The sequence below is a fragment of the Neoarius graeffei genome, chromosome 26 (assembly GCF_027579695.1).
Source record: "Neoarius graeffei isolate fNeoGra1 chromosome 26, fNeoGra1.pri, whole genome shotgun sequence".
NCBI classification, from domain to species: Eukaryota; Metazoa; Chordata; class Actinopteri; order Siluriformes; family Ariidae; genus Neoarius; species Neoarius graeffei.
Window position 1 is genome coordinate 50,926,030 of NC_083594.1, and position 20,278 is coordinate 50,946,307.

At 42.8% G+C, this 20,278-nt stretch overlaps 1 protein-coding gene across 1 annotated transcript in view; it reads left to right on the top strand.

Annotated features, from left to right (window-relative positions):
* Nucleotides 1-5,191: 5,191 nt before the first annotated feature.
* kbtbd8 (kelch repeat and BTB (POZ) domain containing 8) overlaps nucleotides 5,192-20,278 on the top strand; it is a 55,463-nt gene continuing 40,376 nt past the window's right edge. Inside the window, exon 1 of the mRNA XM_060910210.1 lies at nucleotides 5,192-5,264. Coding sequence (XP_060766193.1) covers nucleotides 5,192-5,264 — 73 coding nt within the window. The remainder of the gene's footprint in view (nucleotides 5,265-20,278) is intronic.

The window sequence follows — 20,278 nt, forward strand, 5'->3', positions numbered from 1 at the left end:
CAAGACATGCCGTTATCGGAAAATAATCAACTCCGGGTTGGTTATCGTCGTTCCAGTCGATTGTTGATTATTTTCCGATAACAGCATCAGTGCACTTCGGCAGTCGACTCACCTCGGAGATCGTTTCTGCTCGTGTTTGGTCAGTCCTTCCTTTTATTAGTTCATGATGGCTGCCATTTTCGTTAAAAGCTCACGATACAATGAGTTACATTTTTGCAGCAGGAAAAGGAAGAGTGGAGGACGAGAACACACTGGTGAGATTTTTAAATTTCTCTCTCTCTCTCTCTCTCTCTCTCTCTCTCTCTTTTGTACTTTGGACCTCCTGGGCTAAAGTGAATTCCTAGCTGTGATGTTTGTCTGACAAAAACCGTTTTCGCCGCCCGGATCGCTGATCCTGATGCTAATTCTGTGTGAAGACATCAAACAGCTGCGTGATCAAAGGTCATCGTTCTGTCTTTTGCGTTTGTGTAGGTGTTTGATGGCGATTCTTTCCCCCCGTTTCATCTCCTGCCGTGTGCATGAGGAGCCGCGAGGGGCTGCACGTGTCGAGATCTCAAACGCTCTCTCTTTTTATGGTGGATCATGAGTGGGTGTATGAGTTATTTATTTATTTATGTATAATTTTTTTAATGAGATTGTTATGATGGAAATAACTTGAAGAGGAAAAGGAAATTCAGTTGGCTTTTGATTGAATTAGTGCAAGGTGTCACTAATGGAAGCCATTTACACACTGCGGCATCCACGGTGATAAAGTTACGCCCAGTTTTTCAGACGAAGGTGTTCAATTTCAGATTCACGTTTCCGTGTGAGCAGGTGTTGTGTTTTCCAGCATGTTATCCAATCATTACATCATCACTATACAGTCTTTATCGACAGGTTTAGGTCAAAGTGGAGCCTGATGGACTTTTATAAGGACTTTCAACCTCTCTTTCTCTCTCTCTCTCTCATTTTCTCTCACTCACTCTATTTCTCTCTCACTCTCATTCTTTCTCTGTCTCTCTCACACACACACAATCACTCTCTCACTCATTCTCTTTCTCTCACTCTCTTTCTTGCTCACGCTCTCTCTCTCTCATTCTTACTCTCTTTCTCCCATTCTCTCTATCTTACCCTCTCTCTCATTCTTACTCTCTCTCTTTCACTCACTCTCTTTCTTTCACTCACTCTCTCACTCTCTTTGTCTTGCTCACTCTCTCTCTCTCTCTCTCTCTCTCTCTCTCTCTCTCTCTCATTCTTACTCTCTTTCTCTCATTCTCTTATCTTTCCCTCTCTCATTCTTACTCTCTCACTCTCTCTCGCTCACTCTCTCTCATTCTCTCTTTCTTGCTCATGCTCTCACTCTATCTATCTATCTATCTATCTATCTATCTATCTATCTATCTATCTATCTATCTATCTATCTATCTATCATTCACTCTCTTTCATTCTCTTTTTCTTGCTCATGCTCTCTCGCTCTCTCCCTCTCTCATGCACACAGACACTCACTCTCTTTCACTCACTCACTCACTTTCTCTCACTCACTCTCTCGCTCTCTCTTTTCTGCTCACGATCACTCTCATTCTTACTCTCTCACTCTCTTTTGCTCACTATCTATCTATCTATCTATCTATCTATCTATCTATCTATCTATCTATCTATCGATCGATCGATCGATCGATCTATCTATCTATCTATCTATCTATCTATCTATCTATCTATCTATCTATCTATCTATCTATCTATCTATCTATCTATCTATCTATCTATCTATCCCCCTCTCTCTGTCTCATTCTTGCTCTCTCTCTCTCTCTCTCTCTCTCTCCCCAGCTGTCTCTCTCTTTCCCTGTCTCCCTGTCTCTCTCTCTCTCTCTCTCTCTCTCTCTCTCTCTCTCTCTCTCTCCCCAGCTGTCTCTCTCTTTCCCTGTCTCCCTGTCTCTCTCTCTCTCTCTCTCTCTCTGCACACATGTGAATTACCACACAGTCACACACTCCCCACTTCATTTACACACAGTCCACCCCCACAGCAGGACCCAGAGTTCATGTTAGAATGTTAACTCCGACACATTAGCATCTCTTTTGAGCTCATTTCATGCTGGTTCGCATCCCTTTCTGTGCAAACGTGGTACCTGTGTAACCAGAGCAGGCGCCGTTCGTGTCTGCAGTGTGTTAATCAGGCCGTGTGTGTGTGTGTGTGTGTGTGTGTGTGTGTGTGTGTGTGTGTGTGTGTGTGTGTGTGTGTGTAGACATGTAATCAAGTGTTTATGGGGACCAGATGACCACATGATTTGTAGGAAGTTATTAAAATATTGACACTGGAGGAACCTTTGGCTGCTTCGTCTCACAGCTGGACAACGTGACAAGGTGATGTTGTGATGAAAATAAAACCAACAACATTGCTTGGGAAAGTAGGATGGTTATTGTAATTGGAAAATTAAATTGAGATGACAAGAAGGAGCTGCTTGGACATTTGAAAATTTTTGTTGGAGTTATTTTAATTTTCCTTGTTGAATAGTTTGTAGATGTTAAGGAATAATAATAATAATAATAATAATAATAATAATAATAATAATAATAATAATAATAATTTTAGATTATTGTTACTTATTTCTGTTTTTAAATATATTCTTTCTTTCTTTCTTTAACAAAATTATATACAGTATATCCTGTCTATAGGTGTGTGTGTGTGTGTGTGTGTGTGTGTGTGTGTGTGTGTGTGTGTGTGTGTGTGTTATATGCATCACATGATTGAACTATTTGTATGAAAGTTAGATGGTGTGTGTATCAGTGGGAGATAGATAGATAGATAGATAGATAGATAGATAGATAGATAGATAGATAGATAGATAGATAGATAGATAGATAGATAGATAGATAGATAGATAGATAGAGCAGAAGGATGGAACTTGCATTGGGTATTACAGTGTGATAGATAGATAGATAGATAGATAGATAGATAGATAGATAGATAGATAGATAGATAGATAGATAGATAGATAGATAGATAGATAACTTGCCATTGTGTAATGACCCTATATTCCTGAGATGTTTGATTTTTGCTCAGATTTCTCGCACCTTTTGTGCCATTCTAATAATTCAACTTTGAAATCCAGATCAACGTATTTTCAATAAACAAACAAACAAACAAACAAATAAAATCCCAATTTCTTTTCTAATCTGATTGGCTCACACGTATTATCGTGTCATAACACTTGTGTTAAACACTGACTCACGTTTAGTCCGCTTCTTGCAGCAAAGCTTTGCAGGGATGGTTTTTAGATCTCCACCGACCTGCATTCATCCAAAAGGTGTTAATTTTGGATTAATGCAGGATTTCAGGTTTATGATGAGATGTTTGTTCAGAGGTCATGGTGACAGCTTTCTGCTGTATTCTGCAGTCTGGCAGGTCAATTGTGCAGATGTAAGGAACATACGAGTGTCAAAACTGAATCATACTCATCCCTCATCAAATGCAGCGTCCTGTGTCCTGTCCGTTCAGAAGCTCTGCTCCAGCAACTTGCACATGTGCAGATCTTTGTTTCCACTGCTAGATGGCAATGTTGCTCTTCTACAGAGCTGCATCTTGAAAATGATTCATTCCCCAGCAATCACAGTTTCCACCCATTAGTTTGGTGTGTGTGTGTGTGTGTGTGTGTGTGTGTGTGTGTGTGTGTGTGTGTGTGTGTGTGTGCTGTAGTTGTCCTATGAAGCCACGCTGCTGAGTAAAACTGCCATGTGTTTGATCAGGCAGCTAAATGGGACTCAACTGAGCAGATTTCATTCAACGCTACTTATTTTCCTGCACATATTTTCCTTAACAGTTTTAACAGAGAAACAGAAGCCGTGCTCATGTTCGCAGCCTCTGAGTAAACACCGACAGAGTATTTGTGCTGCTGAACAGGCAGGAATTGTGCTTCATGAGTTCTCCAAAGGTTCTTCAGAAAGGCAGGGTTTCCTGAAATGGTTAAGATCTTTCTTGATGATTTTGTTTCTTCGGTGTTGTCATGGAACCTGAAATCCTGAGATAAAATGTGAAAATGCCTTTCATACTTTCACACAGGTCTCGAAATATTGTTTGTGCTCATCTTGATGTGAAATTAATCCATTTTTGTGAAGTAATTCAAAAATAATTGGCAGAAATGTTCAAGAGTTGAGTTTGACGTTGGTTTTTATTTGGTGTGTTAACTCAAATTGCTCATTCAAATGATTTCGATGAATATCTATCTATCTATCTATCTATCTATCTATCTATCTATCTATCTATCTATCTATCTATCTATCTATCTATCTATTCGTTCATTTATTTAAAGTGTTTTCAAAGGCATTGAAAGATTCCTTTCCATTTATCCTATCCATTCATCGGTGATTTTGTTATATTTTCGATATTTATGATTATTTAAAAGACTCTATGATTAAATATGTGGAAAAAAGCATCTTCTCAAATGGTCAAATATAGTGAAAGAGGAACCCAGTGAACTCCGCAATAATTGTCGCAAATAATAATTTGTGATTCTTCATGATCGCTATTCTAACGAGTCGTGTCGAGACCCAGTTTTTGTCAATCATTAATATGATTAATGATTAATGAATTGATGCTGATGTGATGTTAACGTGCTCATGGTGAGAGGTTCTGTTCTCTCAAAGAGTCCTGTGTTTGTTCATGTGCAAGACACATTAATGATGTAAAATATGCTCCAGACTCAGTGTTTGAGGTGTCAGATCCATGAATATATTTGTGTTTTTTATTATAACTTGGAATTTCATCATATATATTCTATAATTATGAGGTTCTCTGTTGGTTCTCGTGAAGTTCTTCACACTCATGAAACATCACAGGATGTCACAGCCCGGAGGTGTGAACTGAAACTCGATGACTGATGAATGAGTGAAAACCGTCCCAGACGCATCCTTTGTTTTTCTGATTTGGTGTGTCTGGCTCCAAAGTCTCATCCTGCAGCGTCTGCATTTGAAAGCTGGAGGAAAAGAGCGATGGAGTTCAATCAAGTTTTCTCCACAGTCGAACCCGAACCGTTCCCAAACCCTGCTGCTCTCCGTCCGGCCTTCTGAAATTGATCTTCTTTGATATTCAGAGAAAATAACTTGTATAGATGTTGTAATGTGCTGCCTAAAAGCTGTATCTCAGACACACACTCTTTCATCGCGCTCCAGGTCAGGGACTCCGCCACACAAAGCCCGGGTCATTAGTATTCCTGCCATGGCGCTGGAGCAGACAGCAGGAACGCTCCAGCTTCTCCGGATCCGCTCTCTTTCACCCAAACACATCCTCCGTACACACGCTGATAGGCTTATTTAACAATGATGTATGGCTGTAGGGATGAAAACAGAAAAGCACAACGCCTTTATCTAACCATAGAATACCTCTTCTGACTCGAGCCATTTTATTGTTTAGCATTCTGGACTTAAAAAAAAGAAAAGTCAAAGCATCTTTTTATTGAAGCGCAATCTTTTTGTTGGCACGCAAGCACACGCCCACTCGGGCTGAAATGCAAACGAGTTGCCCTCCTGCTTAGTGTTGTCATGTTGTCAAAGCCAATGACCTTTAAATAACTGACTACATCTCAACACTTTATGGCACATCGAGTGGATTGGCTTCAACGCAGAACATCGGAGGAGTGTTTGTGTTTTCAGCGTCTCGCGTATCGCTGAAAGATGTTTTCATGCACTGAAGGTGAATAAATCGCTGACTGATATGCTAACTGCAGATCAGACACGGTCAACCGAACATCCTCGTCCATCAGTAAATAAATACGCCATAGGAATGGGCAGTTCAACACAACGCCATGTGAGAGATACAGAATTTTAACCAAATTTAGATTTATGTCGAATTCTTTTATGCTAAGCCGAAAACGTACATTTCATTGGAGGACTGGAAAAAAATTGTGAATCAGCGATGCTGATTGAAATCCAGCTTTGTAGCAAGGAGTCTGATCTACTATAGGGATAAAACGATTTAGAATACACACACTCTTTCACACAATGCCAAATAGGTTCCATTAGCGAGCTACAAAAGGTTCGATCCTGAGCTTGGGTTTCTCTGGATGTTCTCCTCATGTCCATGTGGGTTTCCTTTGGGTTCTTGGGTGTGCTCCGACACACTATTAGGTGTATTGACTACTCTAATTTGCCCCAAGGTGTGCGAATGTGTGTGTGTGTGATAGACTGGGTTTATTCCCGTCTCCCATCCAGAGTTCCTGAGATTGGCTCCAGATCCACCATGACTCTAACAATCATAAAAGCTTCCTATAAATGAAAGAACGATGAACGGCTCCATGTGGGTCACGCCGTGTCTTTTCCCAGGAACGCTTGGAGCGAGGTTATTTTGAAGAAGTGATGAATTTAATTTTAGATTGAGAGAACAGTTAATACAGGTATTAAACAGGTGCAGTCCAATGAATATTTACAGAGGTCTTTCTTTCTTTTTATAGTCTCCAGGTACAGGACATATTTTAACTTGTTCTCTAAGTTCTTCTTGTCTCGTTATCTTTTGGTCTGAATATCATGATCCGGAAAGTGGCGAACTAGTTTAAGTGCATTGTCCTTACCTCGATGAAGGAAACTGTCAAAGAAAGCAAATAAAGACACAAAAATCAGGACGCCTAAGACTCCAAGAAAAAAATCATCCTCTGCTTGTCATATCCAGTTCCAGATAAGCAAAAGGCTGTCTATCGTTTTTCATTGTTACCTTTATGCCATGGTCCAAGGACAGAGAGGAGGTCATGGCTTTGCTGAAGTGAGCACACATTTCTGTCCAGAGCATGATCCCGACCTGAAACAGTCTGACCTGAAACAGGACCTGCCCACTGGACACACGGCCAGAGAATCAATCACACTGTAATACCCAATGCAAGCTCCATCCTTCTGCTCTATCTATCTATCTATCTATCTATCTATCTATCTATCTATCTATCTATCTATCTATCTATCTATCTATCTATCTACAACCCCGATTCCAAAAAAGTTGGGACAAAGTACAAATTGTAAATAAAAACAGAATGCAATAATTTACAAATCTTAAAAACTGATATTGTATTCACAATAGAACATAAACAACATATCAAATGTCGAAAGTGAGACATTTTTAAATTTCATGCCAAATATTGGCTCATTTGAAATTTCATGACAGCAACACATCTCAAAAAAGTTGGGACAGGGGCAATAAGAGGCTGGAAAAGTTAAAGGTACAAAAAAGGAACAGCTGGAGGACCAAATTGCAACTCATAGGTCAATTGGCAATAAGTCATTAACATGACTGGGTATAAAAAGAGCATCTTGGAGTGGCAGCGGCTCTCAGAAGTAAAGATGGGAAGAGGATCACCAATCCCCCTAATTCTGCGCCGACAAATAGTGGAGCAATATCAGAAAGGAGTTCGACAGTGTAAAATTGCAAAGAGTTTGAACATATCATCATCTACAGTGCATAATATCATCAAAAGATTCAGAGAATCTGGAAGAATCTCTGTGCGTAAGGGTCAAGGCCGGAAAACCATACTGGGTGCCCGTGATCTTCGGGCCCTTAGACGGCACTGCATCACATACAGGCATGCTTCTGTATTGGAAATCACAAAATGGGCTCAGGAATATTTCCAGAGAACGTTATCTGTGAACACAATTCACCGTGCCATCCGCCGTCGCCAGCTAAAACTCTATAGTTCAAAGAAGAAGCCGTATCTAAACATGATCCAGAAGCGCAGACGTCTTCTCTGGGCCAAGGCTCATTTAAAATGGACTGTGGCAAAGTGGAAAACTGTTCTGTGGTCAGACGAATCAAAATTTGAAGTTCTTTATGGAAATCAGGGACGCCGTGTCATTCGGACTAAAGAGGAGAAGGACGACCCGAGTTGTTATCGGCGCTCAGTTCAGAAGCCTGCATCTCTGATGGTATGGGGTTGCATTAGTGCGTGTGGCATGGGCAGCTTACACATCTGGAAAGACACCATCAATGCTGAAAGATATATCCAGGTTCTAGAGCAACATATGCTCCCATCCAGACGACGTCTCTTTCAGGGAAGACCTTGCATTTTCCAACATGACAATGCCAAACCACATACTGCATCAATTACAGCATCATGGCTGCGTAGAAGAAGGGTCCGGGTACTGAACTGGCCAGCCTGCAGTCCAGATCTTTCACCCATAGAAAACATTTGGTGCATCATAAAACGGAAGATACGACAAAAAAGACCTAAGACAGTTGAGCAACTAGAATCCTACATTAGACAAGAATGGGTTAACATTCCTATCCCTAAACTTGAGCAACTTGTCTCCTCAGTCCTCAGACGTTTACAGACTGTTGTAAAGAGAAAAGGGGATGTCTCACAGTGGGAAACATGGCCTTGTCCCAACTTTTTTGAGATGTGTTGTTGTCATGAAATTTAAAATCACCTAATTTTTCTCTTTAAATGATGCATTTTCTCAGTTTAAACATTTGATATGTCATCTATGTTCTATTCTGAATAAAATATGGAATTTTGAAACTTCCACATCATTGCATTCCGTTTTTATTTACAATTTGTACTTTGTCCCAACTTTTTTGGAATCGGGGTTCTATCTATCTATCTATCTATCTATCTATCTATCTATCTATCTATCTATCTATCTATCTATCTATCTATCTATCTATCTATCTATCTATCTATCAAACTAGCTAGCTAGCTAGCTACAGGATATCCAAAGACTGTCCTTAGGTAGGTATATACCTCTTTAGGGTTCTTTAGTTTGTCATTCTGAGTGAACCCTCAAAAGATCTGTGTCGCATCAAACAGCGAAGTGTTTCCCAATCACGCAGTTCTGACTGATAGATTGCTAAAAAAACCAACCATCTCATGCCATAAATGTTTCTATAATGTGAAATGCGATTATTATGTTTTTTGTGGCAGAAACAAAAATTGCAAAATAATCATGGACTGGGACTGAAAGCTTCTTTAGGGAACTAGAAATGGTACTTTTGACCCTTTGTTTTAACCCTTCTTCAAGGGTTCTTGGAATAGTTAAGGGTTCTTCCATGAAAGACCCCTCTTGAAGAGGGGATTCCTGAGTTGTAGGGTATGACAGAGAATCTTTAAGCGTTCCCCAGAAGAAGAACCAAAAACATGGAAGGAGTCAAGATACAAGAGCCACTCGAGTGTGGACAGATAGATGGATGGATGGATGGATGGATTGGTAGCTAGGGGTTCTTAGCTTTCTAACAAAGTTCAACTTGGAGCCTTCTCTGAAAAGAAAGGATTCCATTGTACACAACTAAAGAGAATTTTTATAGTGTTCCACTGAATCATTATACGAGGATACTTTCTGATGGATGGATGAATGGGGGATGGATGGATGGATGGATGGATGGATGGATTGATCAGTGTTTAAAGGCCTCGTGCGGTAATTTCAGCAATCAGGCTATATCATGTGTCAAAATGTCGGGTTTGGTGGGTTATTCAAGCCCCTCGGTTTCCCGCGATCTCAGTGTCACGATGCGCCCGCTACAAGCATTTAAAGTTGACGCGCACAGCCAAATTTAGGCAGCCAGCCGTTAACTAGGTCAACTTGTGTGTGACGTCATACCAGTAACCTCCCTTGGGTGATGCTGGCCTGTCCCCATGTTTTCTCTATAGCGTGCGTTTACCAGAGTTGTTTCCATTGCGGATTTTGTGGATTTATTCAGTTTGTGGATAGTTTTGAACACTCAAAACACTATGAAATGATGTATTAATATTCTGTGATACAAAATGCCTAATCGGTGTGTTGTGTTTGGCTGTAACAACGAACACTGAACACTATTTGTGACTTTTGTTATCAATGGATCTGATTTCAAGGTCATGGCTAGGTATTGATAGAAAAAAATTATTTTTTTTAAAAACACATTGTGGCAGCGGGGGCGTGGTCAAGCGCCGGTCTGTGACAGGAGGGCGGAGCCAGGGAAGGCGAGTGGCAGAAATCACTACACCTAACGGTAATTAACCTGTGTTTTGTGTGTTTTCCCAGTAACCGCGCCCTATTTAAGGAGGCAGAGCAGAGAAGAGCTCATCCCGGGACAAGAACACAGTGTGTGTGTGTGTTTCGCTATCAGATTAAAACTGGCGGTTATACTGAAAAGTCTGGCAATAAAAAGCCTATTTGTGTCTGAAGCGTTGTCCTGCCGTCCTCCACCCACACTTCAGAGAGCTCTACAGTGGTGCCAAAACCCGGGACAAGGTGGAGCACCAACCTCGCAGCCCCATGGAATCCTCCCCGTTCGCGGACCTGGTCCACGCCCTCGCCACGGCTCAGCAAAGCCAGCACCAGGCGCTCGTCACGCTCCGAAAGGAGCAAGAGCGGCGCTTCGAAGCCCTGGTGCTGGCCCAGCAGGAAGATCGCGAGGCGTTCCGGCATCTCCTCGCGTCGGCGGGGTCCACCAGCGCCCCGGCCGCGGGCCCGTCTCCCCTCACCGTGACCAAGATGGGCCCGCAGGACGACCCCGAGGCGTTTCTCACATTGTTCGAGCAGGTCGCCGAAGCCTCGGGGTGGCCGATGGAGCAGCGCGCGGCGCGCCTCCTCCCACTCCTGACGGGAGAGGCGCAGCTGGCCGCGCTATAACTCCCCGCCAACCGCCGCGGAGAACGGCCCGGTGAAGGTCCGCGTAGGCCAGCCGGCGGTTGGCGGGGAGTTATAGCGCGGCCAGCTGCGCCTCTCCCGTCAGGAGGGGGAGGAGGCGCGCCGCTCCATCGGCCACCCCGAGGCTTCGGCGACCTGCTCGAACAATGTGAGAAACGCCTCGGGGTCGTCCTGCGGGCCCATCTTGGTCACGGTGAGGGGAGACGGGCCCGCGGCCGGGGCGCTGGTGGACCCCGCCGACGCGAGGAGATGCCGGAACGCCTCGCGATCTTCCTGCTGGGCCAGCACCAGGGCTTCGAAGCGCCGCTCTTGCTCCTTTCGGAGCGTGACGAGTGCCTGGTGCTGGCTTTGCTGAGCCGTGGCGAGGGCGTGGACCAGGTCCGCGAACGGGGAGGATTCCATGGGGCTGCGAGGTTGGTGCTCCACCTTGTCCCGGGTTTTGGCACCACTGTAGAGCTCTCTGAAGTGTGGGTGGAGCACAGAGGATGGCAGGACAACGCTTCAGACACAAATAGGCTTTTTATTGCCAGACTTTTCAGTATAACCGCCAGTTTTAATCTGATAGCGAAACACACACAGTGTTCTTGTCCCGGGATGAGCTCTGCCTCCTTAAATAGGGCGCGGTTACTGGGAAAACACACAACACAGGTTAATTACCGTCAGGTGTAGTGATTTCTGCCACTCACCTTCCCTGGCTCCGCCCTCCTGTCACAGACCGGCGCTTGACCACGCCCCCGCTGCCACACACGTTTTAAGTGTTTCTATGTATCAATCATTAATTGTACAAAATGATTTTCATACATTTATGTATTTGTCATATCTTTCTTTGTCACATGAAGTGTTGTCTTGATAACACGTGGCACATAATTTTAGCAAATGGATGACAGAAGATTAATTGAAAGATTTATGCCACAGAGCTGCCTTTAACTAATAATTATCACTTATTACTGACGATTGTACGTTTACTAAACAATACAAAGCTCAATACTCCCAGCCTATAACATACTGAATATCAAGTTAAAATCAACCGCAATAAAAGGAAAATGATGAAAACTGGAATATCAAGGGGTCTACTGTATCAGAAGGCCCACTGCATTTCGCGAGATCGCAAGCTGTCAAGTTGCTAGAATTCAATCTTTCTAGCTATACTTTCACCCCCTACAGCTATCAGTATTACACACAATCATAGATTAATCACACAGCATTCTAATTCAAGTGAAAATGGTCTTTAAAAATACACACAAGTAGTGATTTAGTCAGAGAAACCAACTAAAACAAGTCTTCAAGTCGCCGGTCTTCATTCTCATCTTCGTTTCTGTCGTCAGAACTGTCCTCATTTTCTTCTGAAGATGAGCACTCAGGTTCAAATCTGTAAGGCTGGATACCACCAGGACATTCAGCTCTCAAAATCTCTACTTGTGGGCCATTTTCTTCTTCTGTATCGGTAAAATCAAAGCTAATTTCCTCAGCATCGCTCCTATTTTCTGGTGTGTCCGTCATTGCAACTGCACCGAGTGGTTACTGGTATGACGTCACGCAGCTGTTCCATTGACCGACAGGGGGCGCTGCGAACGCGGAAAATTTCAAGTGATGGGCATGATCAAATAAGGACCGATTACAACCGTGGGAAGCTTTTGAAAAATCGACGGTCAATTTATTTCGAATCTTGAAAGCATTCTGGTGCAGAATAATGCAACTTTTATTGCCACTGCGTGACGCCTTTAAGGGTTCTAAGATTCCTAAAAGAATTCAACCCTCTCTGAAATAAAAAATCTCAGTTGGAGAGTACTTCACAGAATCTTTTCGAGTTCCCATGAAGAACCCTTAAGGATACTAGACTTATTTTTCGATGAGTGTGGATGGATGGGTAGCTAAAGGTACTTAGCTTTCTAAAAGAGCTCAACTTGGAGCCTTCTCTGAAAAGAACTGATTGAGTTGTATACCACAAAAGATAATTTTTAAGTGTTCCACTGAAGAAGCATTATACTAGGATCCTTTTTGATGGATGGATGGATGGATGGATGGATCGGTGTTTAAGGATTCTAAGTTTCCCAAAAGAATTCAACCCTCTCTGAAGTGAAAAATCTCAGTTGGAGCGTACTACACAGAATCTTTTCGAGTTCCCATGAAGAACCCTTAAGGACACTAGATTTATTTTTCTATGAATGTGGATGGATGGATGGATGGATGGATGGATGGATGGATGGATGGATGGATGGATGGATGGATGTACTTTATTGATCCCAAAGGGAACCATGGAAGCAGCAGTACCAAACATCATGAATATTCTTCCCCAAGACATCACAAACCTAAAAAGGTGCGCCACTTTGCCATGGTACGAAAAGGTCCTAGAGCCATGTTGCGTTTGATTGCATTGGTGTAGTACATTTCATGGAACAGTCTTCCCAGGGACGAGTGAAAAGAAGAAAAGAAATAAAATCCTCATCTCTACCAGGAGCCCAGAATTCTTACAGTGCAATCGGATTTGCTGATGGATCTCCTGCCTGAGCTTTTACACATGGATGCTCTGCTCTCTGCATGGGGGATTCGACTCTTTCTAATCCGAGTCGCACTATTAGAGCACAGGCGCTCAAGGCAGGAGGTCTCACACCACCCACCCTCCCACCACCGAACCATTCAACCATGCACCAGAGCCACAGGCTACGAAACGGAGAGAAAGAAGGAGAAGCAGGCCCGTGTTCGCATGTGCCTTTTTTTTTTAACAATTAAAGAGAGGCTAAATAAAGCAGGAGTTTGTAAAAACTGAATCCATCAGCCTGGACATGTGGAACAAATGAGTCGCCCTCTCAGTAGGAGCCGTCGCTCCCTTTATTTGTGCGCATTTTTTTAAACCTGAAGGGTAAACGCAGAAACGGTCATCACACTTAATGATGCATCCCTGAAGTTTTTAAAACACCAAGAGACTAAAGAGAAACCTTAAAGATGTCCTAAAAAGCGCAGCGTGAAATCGTTTTTAAACGTTCAGTAAAACCACGGTACACACAGGCTGGAGTCCGAGTGATGCTCTGGGTGTTAATTCATCTCCAACTCACTGGTTCTGTAAGTGGTTTATGTGATTAAATTACATTAAATTAGATTAGACTGAGCTTTATTGATCACCAAAAGGAAATCAGGTGTTGCAGAGAAAATTGATTCGAATGAGTTTTATGCCTTGCAAAAAAGGTTGGATGGAAGGAATAAAGTGTGTGCAGTATGTGCGGTTATCAGAAAATAATCAACAATGAGGTAATTCGCTATTGATTACCATGGAAATGTTGGTGTTAGCTTTTATGAAATGGTTTAATCATGTAAGCTACAACCCCGATTCCAAAAAAGTTGGGACAAAGTACAAATTGTAAATAAAAACAGAATGCAATAATTTACAAATCTCAAAAACTGATATTGTATTCACAACAGAACATAGACAACATATCAAATGTCGAAAGTGAGACATTTTGAAATTTCATGCCAAATATTGGCTCATTTGAAATTTCATGACAGCAACACATCTCAAAAAAGTTGGGACAGGGGCAATAAGAGGCTGGAAAAGTTAAAGGTACAAAAAAGGAACAGCTGGAGGACCAAACTGCAACTCATTAGGTCAATTGGCAATAGGTCATTAACATGACTGGGTATAAAAAGAGCATCTTGGAGTGGCAGCGGCTCTCAGAAGTAAAGATGGGAAGAGGATCACCAATCCCCCTAATTCTGCGCTGACAAATAGTGGAGCAATATCAGAAAGGAGTTCGACAGTGTAAAATTGCAAAGAGTTTGAACATATCATCATCTACAGTGTATAATATCATCAAAAGATTCAGAGAATCTGGAAGAATCTCTGTGCGTAAGGGTCAAGGCCGGAAAACCATACTGGGTGCCCGTGATCTTCGGGCCTTAGACGGCACTGCATCACATACAGGCATGCTTCTGTATTGGAAATCACAAAATGGGCTCAGGAATATTTCCAGAGAACATTATCTGTGAACACAATTCACCGTGCCATCCGCCGTTGCCAGCTAAAACTCTATAGTTCAAAGATGAAGCCGCATCTAAACATGATCCAGAAGCGCAGACGTCTTCTCTGGGCCAAGGCTCATTTAAAATGGACTGTGGCAAAGTGGAAAACTGTTCTGTGGTCAGACGAATCAAAATTTGAAGTTCTTTATGGAAATCAGGGACGCCGTGTCATTCGGACTAAAGAGGAGAAGGACGACCCGAGTTGTTATCAGTGCTCAGTTCAGAAGCCTGCATCTCTGATGGTATGGGGTTGCATTAGTGCGTGTGGCATGGGCAGCTTACACATCTGGAAAGACACCATCAATGCTGAAAGGTATATCCAGGTTCTAGAGCAACATATGCTCCCATCCAGACGACGTCTCTTTCAGGGAAGACCTTGCATTTTCCAACATGACAATGCCAAACCACATACTGCATCAATTACAGCATCATGGCTGTGTAGAAGAAGGGTCCGGGTACTGAACTGGCCAGCCTACAGTCCAGATCTTTCACCCATAGAAAACATTTGGCGCATCATAAAACGGAAGATACGACAAAAAAGACCTAAGACAGTTGAGCAACTAGAATCCTACATGAGACAAGAATGGGTTAACATTCCTATCCCTAAACTTGAGCAACTTGTCTCCTCAGTCCCCAGACGTTTACAGACTGTTGTAAAGAGAAAAGGGGATGTCTCACAGTGGTAAACATGGCCTTGTCCCAACTTTTTTGAGATGTGTTGTTGTCATGAAATTTAAAATCACCTAATTTTTCTGTTTAAATGATACATTTTCTCAGTTTAAACATTTGATATGTCATCTATGTTCTATTCTGAATAAAATATGGAATTTTGAAACTTCCACATCATTGCATTCCGTTTTTATTTACAATTTGTACTTTGTCCCAACTTTTTTGGAATCGGGGTTGTACACTCACTGGCCACTTTAATGGGAACTTGTTCTTGATTCTAAGATTCCTGTTCTTGGCTGCAGGACTGGAACCCAACGTGGTCTTCTGCTGTTGCTTTTCTGCTGAGATGCTTTTCTGCTCACCACGGTTGTAAAGAGTGATTATACGAGTTGCTATATTCTTCCTGGCAAAAAAGCTCAAACCATAAATCTGTCCATTTTCCTCTGACCTCTCTTATCAACAAGGTGTTTGTTTCCACCCACAGAACTGTTTCTCACTCACTCACTCACTTAGTGTTTTTTGTTTTTTTGCACCATTCTGTCTGTGTAAACTCTCGAGACTGTTGTGTGTGAAAACTCCAGGAGATCAGCAGTTTCTGAAATACTCAAACCAATCCATCTGGCTCAAACCAACACCCATGCTACAGTGAAAGAAAGTCACACTTCACTGTGAGATCACAATTTTTCCCATCCTGATGTTTGACCATTGTGAACATTCACTCAAGTTCTTGATTTGGATCTGCATGTCCAGGGATTGGCTGATTAGAGAACTGCTGAAAACATCAGGTGGATGGATGGTGTTCCTAATCAAGTGGCCGGTGAGTGCATACTGTAATTATTAACATACAAGCTTAAAGCTAGACGGCTGTTCGATTTCATAAAATCGGTGAAATTTAGTTCCTTCTGAAATGTGGTGATTGTGATATATGTTTATTTCTGTAATATCTCACAAAATATCAGGACATTCTGTGGCTGGGAAGTTATTTAATTTGAGGGGATTAAAGCAAATAATGTGCATGAAATCGCTCGCTTCGCACAGTCAAGCAGACAGAGGAAGTCCGTGTGTGTGTGTGCATGAGCAGGTTTCCTTTTAAGCGTGCACTGACAGTTCCATCATTCTGTCGCTAAACGAACAGCTGATCACACCGAGGTGCTCGCTGAGCGCCCATATTTATTAGTTTGGTCCTGCGTTTCCTTTCCTTCGTATATAACATCACGTCTTTTCTTCTCGCTTTCTTTCCGTTACTGTAGTCGGTGGCGGCACGGTGGTGTAGTGGTTAGCGCTGTCGCCTCACAGCAAGAAGGTCCTGGGTTCGAGCCCCGGGGCCGGCGAGGGCCTTTCTGTGTGGAGTTTGCATGTTCTCCCCGTGTCCGCGTGGGTTTCCTCCGGGTGCTCCGGTTTCCCCCACAGTCCAAAGACATGCAGGTTAGGTTAACTGGTGACTCTAAATTGACCGTAGGTGTGAATGGTTGTCTATGTGTCAGCCCTGTGATGACCTGGCGACTTGTCCAGGGTGTACCCCACCTTTCGCCCATAGTCAGCTGGGATAGGCTCCAGCTTGCCTGTGACCCTGTAGAAGGATAAAGCGGCTAGAGATAATGAGATGAGACTGTAGTCGGTCTTTCACGTTTCATTCGCACACTCGCGTCCTCCATTTTTCTCTCCTGTTTCAATTTGTATCCCACAATGCCTTGCGTGAACGGGGAAAGCACACCACGTGATGCATGATGTAGTATCCTGTATTGCGTCATGGTGAAGCAGGAAAAAATAGCGGAGAATTTCGGGCCACGTGGAGATAAATTAATTAATTATTCTATTTTTAAAAAACTAATAAAATTGGAAGTCTGTGGTTCGAATTCTGTAGCTTTCGGTCCATTGAACAAAAATAACTGGGTGTTGGGAAAATTCTTTTTATGACCTACATTTGAAAAATCTGAAAGTCAGTCTACTTTTAAAATGCTGTCAGTGATGTTATGAGTCTTTTTTTTCCTTTGTACAACATTATATACAGTAACGATATGCGATTAGCTTTTCCCCTGATCTTTGTGTTTATTTGGAAGGGTTTCCAGAGACTCAGAGAGAATGTGAGCAGGAAGTTGCTTAGAAGCAATTGGTGTTTCTTTATTTGACGACTTTGTTTTTATTGTCTTGGTCTAAAAACAGAAAAATCCCCAGGGTTTAATTAACACTCACAGCAGTATTAATTCATCTCTGTTCTGGAGGTCCAACAGAGTTTAGTGGTTTCTTTGCTCGAACACACCTCATAAACCTGGAACAGTATTTAAGTGATGAGTCTTCTAGAAGAAATCACCAGCTGTGCTGAAATTCAGATGTCCAGAAACAGAACCGATGACCACATCGTCCAAGTGGATCAAACTCAAAGCCTTTTGAGGTCGAAAACATTTTGGCAAACGCCGAGGTGTATAAATGATCCCTGTGACAGCCCCGTTCTTCTTCCAGGCCCCCTCAGCGACATCCCCGTGAAGGATCGCTGTGCCACGTTGTCAGATTTTGTGTCTTCATGTAAACAAAGTGAGAAATAATCGGTGAGATAATTTGGCTCTGTGGACCAGGTGATCAAGGAGCTTGCAGAGAGAGTTTGAGGCTCACCGTTTGCTCTGTGACATGACTGATGGATGCAGTAACGGCAGATGTTCGAGTTCTCGCTCATGACTCAGAGGGAGGACGGGGCTTCGGAACACTTTTTAAACATGAAGCGGGGAGTGCAGGTTGGTATTTACCGCTGCATCCCGTCGTGCACCTATTCTCCTCATCACAGCGGGTGGAGAGAGACACGGGAGGCTGAATGCTTCTTCTGAACATCTGTAGATGCTCCATGCAGAGTCCCGCAGGTCTATAATAACCTATTATCTCCATTTCCTGCACAAAAACACACACGTTTAAACGACTATTAGACCCCCTGCTTCACTTTTGCATGCATGCCTTCTGCATCCCATTCTGCTGTAGTCATCTCTTCTGCAGTTCTGGAGACTCCAGAAGTAAGTGCCCCTATATAGAAACTTGTTTTGATAAAGGGTGGCAAAAAATCTGGAACTGAACGTATATTTTTGGGTTGACGATCCTCATCTCATCTCATTATCTCTAGCCGCTTTATCCTGTTCTACAGGGTCGCAGGCAAGCTGGAGCCTATCCCAGCTGACTACGGGCGAAAGGCGGGGTACACCCTGGACAAGTCGCCAGGTCATCACAGGGCTGACACATAGACACAGACAACCATTCACACTCACATTCACACCTACGGTCAATTTAGAGTCACCAGTTAACCTAACCTGCATGTCTTTGGACTGTGGGGGAAACCGGAGCACCCGGAGGAAACCCACGCGGACACGGGGAGAACATGCAGTGTGAAAAATAGAACTTGCATTTTTTCTGCCAAAAAATGTAAAGGAGTAAACAGAACTGAGAAGACCAGAAAAACATATTAAACTCATGATATGAATTTATCTTATCAAGTTTTATAACTTTATCTCACAGACTTTTGTGACTCAGTCGACTCAACTTAAATATTTAATTGCTTGTGTCTGCAAAGTCCCCTTCAAAAAAAACCCCATCATGTTGGCGCATGCGTGCTTTAAATTGCTACGGGTATTCCACACTGAACCAGAAGGCGCGCAAGGCCAGGCTAGGAGGATGAAAAACTACTCCATGCGGTAGATTGCGTGCGCGGGGAAGATCTCGAGGAAGACACCTTATTTGTGGCTTCAAACTTCTCTACACCGACCTGGAACATTACACTGAAGCATAGGTAAAGTACAAAATACACTATATTGCCAAAAGTATTTGCTCACCCATCCAAATGATCGGAATCAGGTGTTCCAATCACTTCCATGGCCACAGGTGTATAAAATCAAGCCCCTAGGCATGCAGACTGTTTTTACAGTTTGGAGCTGGCCCCTTCCTCTTCCAACATGACTGTGCACCAGTGCACAAAGCAAGGTCCAGAAAGACATGGATGACAGAGTCTGGTGTGGATGAACTTGACTGGCCTGCACAGAGTCCTGACCTCAACCCGATAGAACACCTTTGGGATGAATTAGAGCGGAGACTGAGAGCCAGGCCTTCTCGTCCAACATCAGTGTGTGACCTCACAAATGCGCTTCTGGAAGAATGGTCAAAAATTCCCATAAACACACTCCTAAACCTTATGGACAGCCTTCCCAGAAGAGTTGAAGCTGTTCTAGCTGCAAAGGGTGGACCGACGTCATATTGAACCCTATGGATTAGGAATGGGATGTCACTTAACCCTTTGATGCAAAACATGGGTCAAAAATGACCCGGCTGAGTTTTTATCTTCTATATCTTTGCAATAAATTAATTCCATCATTCAGTATTCAAGGTATTCCTCAATTAACTTGTTTTTGATCATCATACATCCTTATTTTATTTTTTCCTTTCTTACTTTTTGAATAAAAACCCTTTTTGTATCACTACCCTTCTAATGCACAACATGGGTCAAAAACGACCTGCATTCATTTTCCAGGTTATTTCATGTATGGCTGAGTGTTTCTATGATATACTTTTGAAATAAATTCATTTTGTCATTTACTTTTCCAAATATGCAGTAAATATCTTGTTTTTGTTGAGCACAAATCATCATTTTTATTTTTCCTTTCTGAAGTTATGAACAAGCACAGCTTTTGTAGTAATTCTACATCAAGTTTACACACATGGGTCAGAACCGACCCGCATGCATTTACTACAGCGTTTGGTTGGAACTGTGAATTGTGCTTGTGTCAGACATTTCACAGCTCAGCACAGCGCCCTCTGCCCATCTCATACATGTAAGTAATGTTTTTCAATTGTTCCAACATTACCTTAGAAAAAAATTGATTATGTTTAGGTTAGGGGCGGCACGGCGGTGTAGTGGTTAGCGCTGTCGCCTCACAGCAAAAAGGTCCGGGTTCGAGCCCCGTGACCGGCGAGGGCCTTTTTGTGCGGAGTTTGCATGTTCTCCCCGTGTCCGCGTGGGTTTCCTCCGGGTGCTCCGGTTTCCCCCACAGTC